Source organism: Camelus ferus, chromosome 16, assembly GCF_009834535.1.
Source record: "Camelus ferus isolate YT-003-E chromosome 16, BCGSAC_Cfer_1.0, whole genome shotgun sequence".
NCBI classification, from domain to species: domain Eukaryota; kingdom Metazoa; phylum Chordata; class Mammalia; order Artiodactyla; family Camelidae; genus Camelus; species Camelus ferus.
The window spans coordinates 23652978-23670255 of NC_045711.1; the positions used below are offsets into that span (position 1 = coordinate 23652978).

At 48.1% G+C, this 17278-nt stretch overlaps 1 protein-coding gene across 5 annotated transcripts in view; it reads right to left on the bottom strand.

Annotated features, from left to right (window-relative positions):
• The window catches only part of SEC14L1 (SEC14 like lipid binding 1), a 48454-nt gene extending 39081 nt beyond the window's left edge, over positions 1–9373 (bottom strand). Inside the window, exons 1-3 of one of the 5 annotated variants that reach the window (XM_032456744.1) lie at positions 9172–9373; positions 7850–7951; positions 6774–6866 (exon numbers count right to left, since the gene is read on the bottom strand). In XM_032456744.1, the coding sequence (XP_032312635.1) occupies positions 6774–6836 (63 nt within the window). In that variant the 5' untranslated portion in view covers positions 6837–6866; positions 7850–7951; positions 9172–9373. Of the gene's footprint in view, positions 1–6773; positions 6867–7162; positions 7327–7849; positions 7952–9171 lie in introns of those variants that run through there. The other 4 variants (XM_032456746.1, XM_032456743.1, XM_032456747.1 and 1 more) reach the window with 4 other exon arrangements.
• Between the last annotated feature and the right edge of the window lie 7905 nt (positions 9374–17278).

The following is a 17278-nucleotide window of genomic DNA, read 5'->3' on the forward strand; positions in this document are numbered from 1 at the left end:
CCTTGAAATATTCCCTATTGAGCCATGACTGTCTTCACTCCAGCACACTAAAAGTAAGTCCAAATGCATAATGCGTTGTGAGAGTGGGTTTAAGAGAAGGGAAGGTGCCTGGTTCTGTACTAAGCAGTGTGTAAAGGATGGATACTATAATTGTCCACTTTCAAAACCAAGTAATTTGACTACATCCCAGCTTTTATTAAATACGACAGGACTCACACTACAGCATTCAGAAACTTTATAAACGAAAAGAGTGCATTTTCCCCCACTAAAAGCTGACCAGGACCCTTCACAGACGATTAGAGAAACTGGAGCATTTCCCTCCATCCCAGACTGAGTAAAACCGGCTTTAAAGTCAGCGACCCAAAACCATGCAGACGCTTATCCCTTTGACTAAAAATAACTTCTACTGCACATTTTACTTCTAACTCAATTAATGAAGAAGCTGTATTTCAATAGCACACCTAACCATCAGAAACCTGGAAACTACAAAAAGGCCCAGGGAGAATATCTGGGGTGAGAGGAGGAGGATGTGCTTTGAAAAAAAAGATGACAGATAGAACAGTAGTATTTCATAAGTAAAATAAAGCTAAAAACCAACGTGCATGAGACTGAGGTCAGAGGAAGAAAACAAAATCAGAGGAAAGGGGGCAGGGCTCCGAGGTCTTTGAGCCAGGAGGGAAGGGTGAGTGAGTAGACCTGCCTCTTCAGGGCAGGAGGACAGAGCCAGCCCACCCGCGGTGGGGCCGACAGAGGGACAACCTGGAGGCACTGCGTGGGGGGTGGGGGGCGGCCTGTGTTCCAAGACACCTCCTCGGGAGTGCTCTACCGCCCGGATTTCTGTGTTCCAGAAAGAGCAACTTGACTGAACCAGTTGTGAGGCTCTCGCAGACTGCACTGCAGTGTACAAGTCTACCCAGGGTCCCCACGTGTCTCCCCACGTGCCTCCCCAGCTGTCCTGGTATATACAATTTGAATGGATGAAACAAAGCTTAAATATAAACACAAATGTCTATTCAATCTAAAAAAGATCCACACATCACAGCAGTCATTTGCTGACATCAAACTGATCCACTTCACCTTGTGCTTGGAGGGGGACAGGGGCCAGCTGCCAGAAGGGAGGGGAGGACATGCACATGAGGGGGCCCGGCCTCCCCCACCTCCACGTCTGTGGCCTGTGTAATTCTCCACGACAGTCTCTCACCGAAACTGGCCTGTCCCTAGGTCACAGAGGGGGCTGTGGTGGGGCCGGGATCCGGACCTAGTGTCACAGCAAACCCCTTTCTCTCCCTTTCATCCTAGTCTTAGGGGGGAGACAGGAGATACCTGAGAGGAAAGAGAAAAGGAACGAAAAGCCCAGGAGGATGAAACAAACAGAAGACAGACCCGAGCAGATGCTGCCACGGGGGCTGTTCCATCAGGACCCGCATGCGGGCAAAAAGGGCATCTTGGTTATTTTGACCTATAAAAGTACATCGCTTAAACTACTCTCACAAAGTCTGTCACCTGAGTTTCACATAATTTATGAAGACGGTAAAAAAAAAAAAAAAAAAAAAAAAGCCAACTTCATCACAACAGGGCTTTGCTCCGAAGGGAGGCGTTGGTTAACTGAAGGATTGTAGCGTGCGACTTCTTCCCCACGGAGAAAACACAAATCCCTGTCTGAAAACAGATCAGAGTTACATTTCTGATCTGAGTTTCAACCATCAAACCCACTTCTCAAGTCCTTACACTCAAAGCTCAAGTGAACAAATAAACAGACACCCGCTGATCAAACATACCCGAGTGCCTACTGCGTGCTGGGTACCAACGCTGGCGGGAACAAGAGAAACAGCAAAGCCTCTGCCCCTGAGGACTACACAAAACAGAGAGCAACACTCAGAAACCGCTGAGAATAAAAGAAACTCTAATTACAAGCGAAAGTGCCCATCCCTGACTACAGTGTTAAGGAGGAGTCAGAGGAACGGGGAGAAGCATGAAGGGCACCCCTACAGGGAAGTGGGGTGGGTCAAGAGGTTAACATCAGACACTGGGGGATGGTAAACACCTAAGGTGAGGAAGGAAGTATCAAAAGAAAGGGGGGGTGGGCAGGAAAAGACACTGTGAGGACAAACAGCGACAGCACAGAACAGGCCTAAAAGTTCATGCTGGGAAGTCTGCATAATAAAGAATTAAGCTTCAACAGAGAGGGCAGAGCATGAAGCCTTGAAAAAGAAGCAAAGCGATTTAGATCGGATGTGACTGATAACAGATCACCGAAACAGAGGGTTAGGGCAGATAGTAAGAGATCACTTAACCAAAGGACTGACACGTGAAACAGTGTCCGGGCAGGAGAGCACAGGATGGCCCAAAGGGATGAACGTGTCAGTAAGGAAACAACTCCGGTCACCCCCCACCTAGGACGAGGGCTTGGGCTGGAACGAAGGCGGTGCTCGGGAGACAAAGGGACAGAATGTGACTCAAAGGCACAATCTAAAAGATGCGTCTGCTGGCGACACAGATGGTAAAGGGGTTCTGGGAGCACGATGGCCCAACCCAGAGAGCAGGGAACCTGCGAGAGTGGGTGGGTGGAGAGAGGGGACAAGGACGGGACCAAATCCATGAGGACAATAGGAAGCCCAAGCAGAACGGGGACCAGACGAGGTGCCACCTCGGGGGTTACAGAAGGCAGTGCACCATTCCTATCACATGTGCCAACCAGTCGAAGTGGCAGCTGTCCTCAGGCGAAAAAGGACCAGAGACAAGTCCTCGCCTCCCGGCAACTGTCCCCATAGAGATCTCTCTGCTCCCGAAGACAGATTCATGACTTCTTCTCTTGGACGGTTCTCCGTCCCCGCCCCGACCCCCTCTGCCGAGCCGCCCTCCTGCACCGCACTTTCGTTCCAGTGTCTCTCTCTCCGTCACTCTTCCTCTGTATCATTTATTAAGGGGCCACTAACATCAGGAGGGAGAAGGCTGTTCTTGAAAATGCTTAAGTTTTAAAATTTGTGTGTTTACCTTAGAAATCTCAAAATGAAACACTCTGACCCAAGCATCTCAGAAGTACACCTCCCAACCTAAGTTTCTTCTCTGTGGTCCCATCACCAGCCCCCAGGTGTGAGACCACAGATCCTTGAAGGCAGATCGACTGGAATGTCCTTCACTGATTAAATTCTCCTCCCACAAGTCAGGCAGAGTACCCCAGGAAGTGTTTCTGGCTGAGCCTGAAAAAGTTACAGACCTCTTCAAGGACAAGAACCTTCAAAAGACATTCCAGGATACAAATTATGACGGGGGTGGGGGGGAGAATACAATGAAAGAACACAGAACTCTCCATACCCACTGACTGTGGAGGCTTCACCTTCTCTGAGTCTCAGATTCCTCACCCTCTAAAGGGACAGACGCTCCAACAACTGTTTCTGGACTAATATCTAACAAAAGAATGCCCCTAAAATGCTACAAATGCCTGTTGAAAAACCTCCACTTCAATTTTGCTTGTTTACCATTTTTAATCCAAATTAGTTCATGAGAACATTAACCTGATTTTTTTTCTCTGCCAAACAGCAGCTCCATTCCTAGGACTGTGGACCATGCGTGTACACCAAAAGTCATCAGTGAGAATGTCTACTGCAGCACTGTTTGTAGTAGCAAAGAACTGGAAATAATCCAATTGTCCATCAAGAGCAGAACGGATGAATAAACTGTGATATAAGCACACGCGACTTAATTCTACCAGTATACTGACCCCAAAACAAGTAAGTTTTCATTAAATCAATCAAACTTCAATTAACATACTGGGTACCCACCATGTACCTGTGGACACAGGTATCTTCTACCTCAACAGCGTTCTGGCAATTCTAAATCACAGCGAAACTCTTGGTGAAAACGAACAAAGGCATAAAGTGGACAGAGCAGCATTTCTTCCAATGGTCAGTCTCCTATGGGACCCTGTAAACTGGGACTTGGATCTGCCTATTAATACCAGGGACCATCTGAGGGACACACCTGTGTCACTGTCACATGCTGAGATTACTGAAGCACAAGCACTTTGAGGTTCTCACAAATATTTCTGTTGAAGCTACAGTTCTGTTCTTGCATTAACTGGGGATCTCTTTCCTCTGCCTGAATGAATCAAAAAGGACATTTTCAGAGTAACTCTTTTCTACTACTGTTTGTCCTCAATGAGAGAAAAGAAAGCAAGGTAAATACTGAGGATGTATGTTGTACAATTACAGCCAGAAAACTGGCAAACGACACCACGTGAAAATCACTACAGACTTAACAGTCTAGTTTCTATCTAATTCTGGAAGCAAAAATGTCACATATTTCATTTTCAGATTAAAAATATTTTCTAACAACTCAAAAAAAATTACTGCTGCCTCAAAAGGAAAGCAAGTTAAAAATCGGTTAATTTTAAAGATTGTGGGGGATGGTTCAGAATTTCAATTTCAAATCCTTCTGTAAATCCATGCATCAAAGTGGCAAGGCAAACTGTACCTTTTTGAAAATAGTAAAGTAAGGAAAATAAGGAAGTTGAACATTAGACAGTCAAAATACCTCTTTATTAAATCCAGTGTCTGCACCAGAGACCAAACTTTGCCTCCAGTGATGGGGTTGTACCAGATTTTAAAGTCGTCCTTAACATTCTGGAAAACACAATGTACCCTACCCGTGCCTGCCCCTCCACCCCCACCGCCCCACAAGGCAGCTCTCAGCCTCACTCGGCCCCCACACCCCCACACCTCTGCCCTCTCGCCACCAGCCCCTGCCAACCGAAAGGGTCAGGTGACAAACAGGGCAAATAATCCACAGGCCGCCCAGGAACCAACATCCTGGGCCCGGGGGCAGGACCAGATCAAGTCTCTCTAGAATCTGAACTAGGAAACATGACAAGAATCAGTCACTTAGAAACTGAAATAACGAAACTAGAAATGTCACAAAGCTGAACTGGGGCCAGAGGGGCTGTGACCAGCGGAAAAGGCCGGTGAGCCAAAGCCACAGAGGAGGGAAAGGTAGGAGTGAGCAAAGCAGCCAGCTGGTGGGGGGAGACAGGCTTGGGCAGATGGAGGAGGCAGAGTCCCCAGGGGAAGTTCCAGGGACAACTGCTGCCGGGAACCACCCTCCAACACCACGTTCTTGGCGCTCAGCCTGAGCCAGCTAGCATTCCTGGATTTCGGGGCCACCCTGTGGCCCCGCATGTGTTCCCACCAACAGTACCCATCTCAGGCTCGCTGGAGCGGGTCACTGCCCCTCACACCCGAAGCCCGAGCCAGCACACAGAACGCACAAACAGGAAACAAGCCTTTCTGATATGCTATTAACATAAAATACGGAACAGTCCTAGTATTTAAGGAAAATACGGAACTAAAAAACACCTCCCCCCCACCAAAAAAAAAAAAAAGCCCAAACCTCACAGCTGCCAGAGAAGGGGCACAAGGGAACTTTCAGACGTAATGGACAGAAAGGTTCTGCTTCTTGACAGAGATGTATGTCACTCTTTGGTCAAAACTGATCAAACTGTGAACCTAACATGTGCCCACTTCGCTGTGGGTAAATTACACCTCAATTTAAAGAAACAGACACCCTAAATCTAAACTGTTCCCTTGAGAGGACTTGAGTTTTGTTTTGTTTTCCGAAACTAAATTGGTCTGGATAAATCTCACAAACAATGCTAAGCAGGGAGAAGTCCAATGCAAAAATCCCTGAGGTTCTATCTACATATACACAGGAGAGACACAAACTCGCCTCCGTGTCAGAGGCAGAGAGGCGGCCACCTGACCGGGACTGAGTGGTCTTCTTACTGGGCTGGAGTGTCTGCTTCCGCATCCCAGGTCAGCCTGACCCTTTCACTGGGGTGCATCTCACAACAGAGACATCCTCCTGTGCGCACACTGAATTCTACCTTCACAGTAACACGAGACAGAAGGGAAGGGAAAGAAAATCCTACAGAAATCTGAAAGGGACTGGCAGAAGGTGTGTTTGGGGATTTTTTTGGCCTCTGGTGAAATGCTTCACTTCACGTAAATAACAAAATTAAAACTTGAGTTGGATATATAAAAATAGATTAAAAAAACAAATTTCTTCTGTATAGCACAGGGTACTATATTCAATATCTTGTAATAACCTTTAATGAAAAAGAATATATAAACATATACACACACACACACACACACACACACACACACACACATTTGTATATGGATGACTGGGACACTGTGCTGTATACCAGAAACTGACACATTGTAACTGATGATACTTCAATTTAAAAAAAAACAAACTTGAGTTGGGCCACTCGTGGAATTCTAATATGACTCATGAATTTGCTATTAGGACCCTGAAACTCAGTCAGCAGAGTCCTTAGAATCACATAAATTAAACTCCATCCCAGTGCCCAGTTCCACATAGTGAATTCACCCATAAACTAAATGAGCAGCAAAGGGAAAAACCACTCTCCACATCCCTTTTTTATTTGAACAAACAAACCCAAAAAAAGAGCAAAATCCAGAGGAAGAAGTACGTAGTCAGAATCCCACTTCTTTGTTTTCAAAAGGAGAATTAACGCAAACTCATGCATTACCCTGAAGTGCATTTCTTAAAAACACACCTGCAGAGTATGATTTTCAGAGACTTATAGCTTAAAAACAATTCACAAACTCTACAAAGTTATAAGCATGAAAACAGAAGAAGTAAAAGTGGAGCAAGGGAGACAAGCAATATGGCAAACACGAGTTTACAGATCACCAAATTCAAATACCTAAAACAACAAGAAGCCTCAGGGTAAACTGAAAAGTACTCACAGCCATAATTAACTCAAAGGGGTGTTTATACACCCTCACTGGTGACTGGTATTTCTGCACCATGATTGCAATAAAACAGCAGTCCTCTCACACCTGCAAGACACAAATATGTGATAAATAACCATGATGTGGAAAAATTAAGTCTGCATCCACACAACATACTACAGTCTAATGGACCCCAACAGGGCACAACCCCATGCACACAAATACCAAGAGCTGATGCCTAATTATACAAGGGTGGGGGGCAGGGGGTCGCCAAGACGGGGGGTAGGGGGAGATGAAGAACAGCCCAAGCGGAGTGAGGGAAACAGCACCGGCCTGAGGGCGGGAGGACTCTGCTCCCCCATCCACCCTGCTGCCTCTCCAGGGGCTGCTCTGGGTTAGCTGACCTGGGTCCTTTTGAGCAGTGAAATGTCAGGATCTGATTGCTCTGACAGCCCATACAATTAGTTCTTGAATCATTTTCACTTTCAACAACTTCCACTGGAAGCCAAATAAAAACGATGGCACTGGGGCAGAGGACAGAGTATAGCTCAGTGGTAGTGTGCATGCTTAGCATGCAGGAGGTCCTGGGTTCAATCTCCAGTACCGCTATTAAAAATAAATAAATAAACCTAATTATGTTCCCCCCCCAAAAACAAACAAACAAACAAAAACGGTGGCATTTAAGCCCAGGACACACAAAAATAAAAGTGGGAGAAAAAAATACTATTCTATCTCAAATTCCGGAATACTCCTCAAAAGCTAGCTTCAAAGGAAACTTGTCAATCTCTGTTTTCTAACTGCGCAGACTACGACTCTGGGGACTTCGAGTGGCAGAGACACCAAGCACTCTGGCTCAAGGCTCCACTGAAATGTCCAGCCTCAAACAGCAGCAGCATCAGGGAGCAATCAGCTAAGTGCTGGACCTACTTCATGTGTCAAGGAATCCTCCTGCCCTGAGAGATACAACGCGTTCACGCTCTGGTCCCAGCCTCCCTGGATCTTTCTGAAAGCACATTTTTACTTGGAGTCCTCTATGGGAGTTGACTTCCCTATTTAAAAGGAAGGAATAAAAATAAATCCAAAGAGCCTACCTGTCTTGCCGAGGATAACCATTAAGAATGTTATTTTATGCTGAATATGGTAAGAGGATATTCAAAAGTAACAAAATGGAATATCCTCAAGGAGCCCAAAGTCTAGGTGTAAAAAGAGAAAAAATTACGAAGATATATTTTATTTTGTAAGACTCCTCCCTACAGTACCACAATTAAACAGGTCCAGAATTTTCCCTGGTATGTTTAGCATACCTCGCGGAAGGAACAGGTTCGGGGTGGAAAACAGCCATTATCTGGCAGTCTGAAATCTGCTAAAGAATAATTCTGGGTGACCTCAAGGAAGTCATCTCACTTCTCCCCGACTCAATTCCACCTCTGTAAAGTGAGGTCTGGGGTGAGATAATCTTGAAAGACTTCCAGCTCTGAAATCATGAGACCCAGCCAAACTCCTGAATCCACCACAATCAACTGGAGGCCGTCATTAATCTTGATTTGGGGACTGGCAGGTCCTGGTGCGCCGGGACCGCGTTCTATTTAGTTCTGCAAACTTGATCATGCTGGTGCACAGCAGGAATTCAATAACCTTTCAAAATTTTAATTAGGAGAATTAATTTTTAGGGTATCTCCCACAGAAGGAGAGAGCGATTACCGGGTATGAAAAGGAGTTGGGGGAGAATGTTAAAAAAGAGGAATGCTCGGTTAAGACTCGCTAACACCCATTCAAGATTCCACTGCTTGGCAGAACCCAAGGCGACTACTACGCTCAAGAACCTGCTAATTCACGAGCTTCTGAACTCCTGCCAGTCCCCAGCTTCGGATGCTCTGGTCCAAAGAAACGTCCTACGTGGGACTCCAGAGTTACAACGGCCAAGTGGCATCGTGGACCAGGGCAGCCTCTATTGCACGACAATCGGTGCTCAAAAATTAGCCAATGGCCAGACCCCATTGAGTCCACCCCGGGCAGGCTGGAGGGGCGGCCGGGCCCTCTGCTCGGCCTGGGGGTCCGGCACGGCAGCTCCGGCGGGTCACCAGCCCCGGCCGACCCGCGGAGGCGAGCCAGGGACCGGCTGGGACCCCAAACTCTGCTTCCCGCAGGAAGGGTCCTGGCTGGGAAGACTGGCGGGTGGGGGCGGGGAGGGGGCGACCAGTCCCGTAGGAGCGGCCAGCGAGGCGGCGGGCTCTGAGTGCGACGGGAGCAGGGTCGGCTCCGGACCCGGGCCGGGGAGCCAGGGAGAACCGGGGAAGCTGGGGGGGCCGGGGAAGGGCGGGCAAGGCGAGGAAGCGGCCGCGAGAGCCCCGCGCCGCCGGGAGGGGCCGGGCCGGGGGCACGCTCGGAGCCCGCCGCAGAGACGCGCGCCTACCTCTTGTCAGAAGGGCCGGGCCGGGGGCGCGGGGCGGCGGGGGGCGCTCATGCTGGCAGCTCCGCGGTACCGTTGCCGTTCCACTGCCGGCGGCCGCAGCTCGGCGGCCGGTTCCGGGGAGTGGGCCGGGGGGCAGGAGCAGGAGGGGCCCGGCGAGGCTCCAGTGGTTGTTACGGGTGACGGGGAGGGCGGGGCCGGGCGGCCGGAAGGGGCGCGCGTGCGCGAACGCGGCCGAGGGGGCGGAGGCGGGCGCGACGACGGTTGCTATGGAGGGGGGAGGGGTGACGACCGGGCTGCGCAGGCGCCAACTACAAGCCGGCGGGCGTGGGAGGAGCTCGGAGCACGCGTCAGCCCTGACGCACGGCAGGCCTGGCCCAAGGCGCCTGGTCCCGCCCAGTTTTGCGTTACGGGACGGAGCTAAGGTGAGAGGTGGGGCTTGCGAGGAGCCGCGCGGAGGAGAGCGAAACGCGAAAGGGGCCGACTGCGTGGGTGAAGGAGTTCCGCTGACTTGGAACAGGGAAGTCTGCGAGGCATCAAAATAGCCGGGCCCTTCCGGCTTTCCTGAGGCCCTGAGCCCGGCTGTCCGCCTGCTCTGAGGCCCTGCCCCTGGTCTGGTCGGCGCAGGAGGCGCCCCGTGCTTCCTCATTTCTTGTTGACTGCTACAGTGCCCTGACCACATTCTCACGAGTAATGCAGACGAGGCAAACGCCCGGGCTGGGGAGGGGCTGGGTGGAGGCCAAGAGCATCTTGTCAACACTTCCAGGCTGTGCCAATGGAACTAAGCCAAGTGGGTCTGGCGTTTCAGCAAGAGCACAAGCTTTAAAACACAAGCGTGATACACACCGAGACGTTTAGGGGTTCTTAAGAGGAGCTAATGACTAGAAAGGGACAGCACGTATGTCCACCCACACAACGAGGCTGGTTTTATAGCCAACGTACAGTTTCTCCATCAATGTCACTGTTCCGTTCGCGTTCGTCACCCTGGGTGGCTGTACATTTGACGTTGCCACTGCACAGCGCCATTTTTGGAACTGTTTTGGAATTTCCTTCAGGGCCAGTCTACCAGCCACACAAGAAGATTATTCATTTCTTGATCACACCTTGTTTTTCAGCTCAAACCGTCATTCTCCAACGTGATCACCGACACTGCTTACTAAAGTCAGCTAGGGCTGGCGTTTGCCTGCTTGTAAAAATCACATCCACCTTCGAAAGGTGCTTGGAGAAAGAAACAACCCAGTAAACAGCAGCAGACTATGAAGTGGTCTCACCAAAAGTTGACCTAATCCAATAAGCCTCTAAATACAACCACCAATTTACAGGAAATAGAGAACAAAGGAACATGTTTAATGATACCAGGGGGAAGTAATCAGCAAAGTATGGATCATGGGAAATACTGCATGACAAACACATTCTTTATCAAATTCCAAAGGAAAACATAGGGAAAGGGCCAATTTATAGATTGAAAGAGATTGGGAAATTCATATTGAGCCATACGTTTATGATTTGTATGCTTTTTTCCATATACATTATACTTCAGTTAAAAAATGTCTTCCACACTTGAAAGTATATTGTTGAAAAATCCAAATCGTAAAATTCACTACCTGCCATTACTACATCAACATTAAAAAAATAGGCATTTTTAACAGTTTGACATTCAAAAACTGAAAATTATAAAGAGGGCGTGGTTTATAAATAAGTATCCATGCCTACTTTTACAATGAAAGCTCCTGGAGCAACAAGACCTTTTAGAACACCAGTCTGGACAAGATTTTCTTTCATCCTCATTACCCCTTCCTCCGTGTTGGTAATACCACGAGTCTTGAAGAGCTGCTACTGTCCATGCGGTGGGCGTCCCAGCCTCCCTGCTAAGCCTGCAGCTGGAGGAATGTGTGATGGGTCTTTTGCCTGAGCTTTGATGCTTTTCACTGATTCTGGCCGTCAACCGTGGTAGGTCTTCCACTTCAATCTCACCCGCCGTTCCCACCACACTGTCTAAAAGGTCTTTGTTGTAATTGCAAACCAAGAAGAGGTGGTTGGCTCAGACCACGACGAGGGACAGCCGCTGGCCAGGCTGCCATGGATGTCAGGCGAGTCGCAGGATGAACTCCATGGAGCCTCCCATTGCTTCTTACTCTCTGAGTAGGAGCAGAATTGCTTATTAAAGTTGGTTGCTTGCCACACCCCTAAAACCAGCTCCTCCACCAGGGTGCCTTCCCTCTAATGAAAACTTTTAAAGAAAAAAAGAGACTTGAGGTATCAACCACTTGCAATACATGAATTTTATTTCCATCTTGATTTAATAAAATAGTAAAAGCAATTTTTATGAACAAGTTTAAACACTGCTAATAATTAATAAATTATTATTAATTTCTTAGATGGAATAATGGTATTATAGCTAATATTTCTCAAAGAAGCCTTATTTTTTAGGAATGCACGCTTAAATATTTTAGGGTAAGTAATGTGATGTCTAGGATTACGGTCAAAATTGTCCAGGTGGAGAGAGGGAGGAATAAAGGCTTAGATGAAATAAGATTGGTCCTAAGTTGATAATTGTTTATTACTTCTTCTGTACACTTTTGTATATGCTTGAAGTTATCTATAATAAAATATTTTTAATAAAAAGGATGGTTTGTCACCACTGAAGATGACTAATCAAGACATAATTACAAAAGAGATATTTGATAAAATAATGCCATTTGCAGCAACATGAATGGACCTGGAGATCATTCTTCCAAGTGAAATAAGCCAGAAAGAGAAAGAAAAATATCATATGATATCACTTCTATGTGGAATCTAAAAAAAAGACACATGATCTCACTTACAAAACAGAAACAGACTCACAGACATAGAAAACAAACTTATGGTTACTAGTGTAGGAAGAAGGTGGGAAGGGATAAATTGGGAGATTGAGATTTGCAGATACTAACTACTATATATAAAATAGATGAACAGCAAGTTTCTACTGTACAGCACAGGGAACTATATTCATTATCTTGTAGTAACCTATAATGAAAAGGAATATGAAAATGAATATATGTAGTATATGTGTGACTGAAACATGATGCTGTGCACCAGAAACTGACACAACATTGTAAACTGACTAGACTTCAATTAAAACAAAGAAGAAAACGTCTCAAGTAGACATTAAGATACATGAACAGTATCTCTAAGCCGTAGGATCAAGATATATGAACAGATTCTCAGGGTGAATCAATTGAAGGAAACAACATTTGTCTAGATGCATAAGTTATGGTAGGTTTGATGGTTTTTAAATCAGTTTTCTATATTCAATCTCTTATAATAACCTATAGCGAAAAAGAATATGTGTATGTGTGTGTCTGTGTGTATATATATAACCAAATCACTACACTGTACACCAGAAACTAACATAACATTGTAAATCAGCTATACTTCAATTAAAAATAAATCCGTTTCCTTGGGCAGGTAGCCAAAATCTATAAGAAACTGTACTGAGCACCATGCTGCAAAGTTAGGTGGAAGGATCCGGTCCTTTTAAGATGTGTGCACGGAGCCCTCACTACGTGTCCGGCGCTATGTGAGGCGTGGGACGAGTATGCTGTGGAAGGGGAAGTGGGGACCTGTATTGGGATCAGGTTTGGTTGCCAGTGATCAAAACCACAGTATAAAAGTGCCTTGACAAGATAGAAGCCTACGTCCTTCCCATGTGAGTGAAGTCCAGGGCGGGAACGGCACCTCCGTGATCACTGGCAACTGCCAGCTCCCGGAAAACCACCAGGATGTGGGTGCAGGCGGTCTCCCGTCTCCTGGTCGGGGACACAGCTTTGCTGTTACCATGCTGCATCTTCCACCTCCAGCCAGCGAGCAGGAGGAAAGGGTGACGAGAATCAAAGGTCCTTCCTTGAACGGAAGGCGTGTGTGTGCGTGCACTCGTGTGGGGATAACCAGCAGAACAAAGGACAGGGCTGGTGGGACAGCAGTGTTCCAGGAAAGACCCTGCTGTGCCCCGTCTTCAGCTGCACACCTGCTCTCTTCCGCAGACAGATTCTCTCTCAGGTCATGTTATGAGAGTATCTGAAACACCTCGAGTGCGCCCCTAGCTTGCAAGGCATCTGTCGTCACCTCTCACTTGGTGGCTGGAAGTCTTGACGGGTGCTGTGTGAAGGCCGCTCATCAGGTGCCTCAGGGGTGGAGATCGAGGATTCCCTGGTCCTGGCAGGACACTGTGGTCCCTTTGAGGGGCTCAGCTGAGTCCCCATAAGGAGCCTGAGTCTGAAGCTGCCATCCCTTGTGGCCACCTCTGCCTGACGTCAGGATGTGGCGTTGACAGCCTCTGTGGCCTGTTCCCTCTTCCCCGACGGGATTAACCTGAGCTGGGGGCACGAGAACTGGTCCCTCCGACCACACCTTCTCCATCGATCCTAGCGCAGTATCAGGCATCATCTCAAGAAAAGCATGGGGATTTGGTGACCCCAAGAGGACTGGGGCTATAGATTAAGGAGAGGGTCACTGCAGGAAAGACACTGGGAGGCACGTGACAGGCTTGGCTAAGACTTTAGTCTGCAGAGCCCAACCTTGTCTCCACAACAGTACAAGAAACAGGAGGTAAATCTGAACGACCCCTTTGATATTACTAAGTGTCAGGGTAAATGAGATACTCCAGCTGGGCCAAGGGGCCCAGTGGCACTTTGTTCTGATTCTCTGGTGGCCCTACCCACCTGGCATTTGTGCTTTCCACCTTGGTCAGCTGCTGAGACATGTCAGGTCTCTTCCATGTCTGAAAGAGATCACTTTCTCATTTGGTAGTAAAAAAAAAAAAAAAAAAAAGAGGTAAAAGCTTGGCAAGGCAGGACAGATTCTCCTGACAAGGGCATCTGGCAAAGTTTCCAGCCTGGAAAAGTACAAAAAATATAGGTTACCCTACAGGCACAATTTCTTCACTGAGCTCTGGCAGTCGTCCAGTGGCCTTGAGCTAAAATACTATGGCATCACTCCCAACCTGGGAAAACTGCAGGCCAAGAAGCCGGATCTGTAAAAGTTATCATTCAACCTTGCATATTTCTAAAATATTTCATTTCAATCTGGAGAGGCAACGCTCCCCATATCTTAATTGGTTTCCCTGCCTCAGAGTCTTCCCTCTTCCAAGGCACTCCATCCTGCTGGCAAAATTCTCTTTCCAAAACACACACACACACACACACACACACACACACACACACACACACACACACACACACACGAGCCCACTCCGTCACTCAAAAACTGACACTGACAACAGAAATAAATTTAAGCTTCAGAGCCTGCCATCCGGGGTCTTCTAAAAATCTTTCCTTTGTCCAGAATGATTTTAGCTTCCCCTCCACTTCATCTGCTCATTCGTTCATTCCTTTGTTAACTCAGCAAACATTTATTCATCCCCTTAATTCATTCAGACACCATATTAAGCCCGGGAATGTGGGCAGGTACACTCTATAAAAGCAGATTTTCCTTCAAGGTGTTCAGCCTGCTGCATAGGATAGACATGTAAGCAGTGGAAACACAGGCTGTTAAGTGCTGTAACCCCTCCCTGAAGCCTTCCTTTTGCCTCTTCCGTTTTCTCTGTGTCTGTGCCCTGGGCACTTGCATTATAAGGCATCCTGCCTGAGATGAGATTGTAGCAGAGTCGGGTCTGCCTCTCCCCTCAATTTCTAAGTTGCTTGGGTCCTGGGATCACATCCACTCATCCTTCTACGTATCATAGCACTCAGCACTTTCCAGAAACCTAATGAACATCAGTTGGGTTGAAGTGATGAGGTTTAAATTAGAATTTTATTCTGAGCGTATTAAACTCATGTCTCCATCCCGGGGACTGAGCTGACGCATCCTGGGGGTGATGCTTACACGCTTACACACACACACACACACACCCATGCTGTCCCCTGTGTCACCAAACGAGGACATCAAGCCGAGAGAAGCAGCCCAGCTTAAGAGAATTGCTGCAGTGTGCATGAGATTCAGGACAAGAAAGGATGACCTGAGGTCTCTTAGCTTCCAGCTCAGAGAAATAAAAATAGGCAACCCAATTAGACGTCTTTGGGGTTTGTTTCTTTCGCAGAATATTGCCCTTGCTCCTCCTAGCCTGGCGCAGCTGTGTGGCGCTTTCAAGGGCCAGACTGGGACTCAGATTAGCAAGTCAGCACTGCGTCCCGGTTCTGGGCTTCTCCACCACGGGTCACGCAAGGTGGAGGTGGGGTAGCCTCACAGAAGGGATCTGGCGCTAACAAGGGACGGACCCAAGGTCACGTGACAAGGAGGGCCTGGGTCGGGAGGGGAACAGAGCATCCCAAATCCGGTTAGCAAAGCAACTTCCCCAAAGCTCAATGTGGAAGACAGAGTCCGCCTTCAGTTCCCTGGGCAGAGACCGGCCCGCACAGGAAACAGACAGACAGGCCATCAGAGTCCAGAGCTCCCCCAGTTTCTCCTTGGGTGAAAGAGAGGACCACCTCAGACCCCCAGCTCTACTGTCCCCCTAACGCTTTCGTTGGTGGGGGTGTTTCGGTTCATTTCCTGACTTGGGGTGCACCCCGCAGCCAGGCGCCCTACAGCTCTGCCTCCAGAATATTCTGTGACCTCCTGCTGAGAAGCACGCATCTGCTCATTTCACACCTGCCACAGATGCCACCTCCCATCGCTCCCCACCATGGCCTGTGTGCTATCTCATAGCCCAGAGCAGCTTTTGGGATTTTTCTCTTCCAAAGGAAAAAAAAAATTTTTTTTTAAATTGGAGCTGATGGAATTTGATGTCAGAAAAATGTCTCTCTCGGGGTTGTTAAGCTTAGATAAGAAAATGTTTGTGAAAACACTTTGTAAGTCGTTAGGCTCTATGCAAATACTTCCCACAGCCAAGCATCCAAATAGCTCTGCCTCCAGAATGTTCTTTCAGCATAAATTATTATTATCCTGCCCACCCCTAAGGTTGGCTACCGGCATCTTCCTCTATTATTTTGACAAATCCATCCTCAGGTTTCCCCCAAGCAGAAAAATAATAGAGTGTTGTTCAAAAGAGCAGTCCTGGGGGGAGGGTACAGTTCAGGGGTAAAGCACATGCTTAGCATGCATGAAGTCCTAGGTTCAATCCTCAGTATCTCTGTTAAAAAGAAATAAATAAACTTGAATACCCGCCAGCCACAAAACAAAACGAAACGATCAGTCCTCACCTGAATGGCTGTAAGCAGAGACAGGCTGGAAAAATACAGGGGTCTTTCCTGGCAAACCACTTCCTATAATTAGGAACGGGACTTGGCAGGGATCGGGGGAGTGTGTAGAGACCGTCATCTGGCTTAGCGGACACACCGTCTCCGCCACCCCCCAGGTTCACAAAGCTCACTGGACCCAGCGCTGAGGTGCGAGTGAGCACGGGTCCCAGCAGGGGCGCGCCAGCCAGCCCTGCTCCCACCACGGCTCCCACCACTGGCTTCCAGGGCACCAGCAGGCTCTCGGCTGCTCCCAAGCAACGTGCCCAACGTGCAAACACTCTGACGGAAAACCAGGAGCCTGCTCGACCCCTCTCCGTACCCCCAGGGATGCGAGTCACACCTGTGAACTGTTCACAGCACGTTTACCACGAAGGCTCAGGAAGCACCCGGGGCTGATATGTTAAGTTTCCCAGGGCTGCTGTGACAAACTGCCACCAACTAGGTGGCTTAAAAGAAGGGAAATGTTTTGTCATGGTTCTGGAGGCAAATTCGAGGTGCTGGCAGAGCCCTGCTCCCTCTGGAGGCTGGAGGGGAGGATGCCGCCTGCCTCTTCCAGCTTCTGGGGGCCCCTCTCACCCCCTACGATAACTGAATGTGGTAACCTATTTAATTTAGTTACAGTTTAATGATAGCCCCCTCTGCTGCTCGCCAACCCTATGGGCCTGGCGCCGGACACTGTACACGTGTCACCACTGATCCTCCTAAGAGCCCATTTTGCAGGTGGGGACATCAAGGGACACACATCATAAGTAACTTCCAGGGCTGAGAAAGCGACCTTGACACTGACCCCAACACTCACAGGAGTGTTTCCAGGGCATTAACCTCTCTCTGCTTAACTCACAGGTTTTCTCCTTTTTGTTCTTTCTTCCAGCTCACCACATTCAAGACCCAAA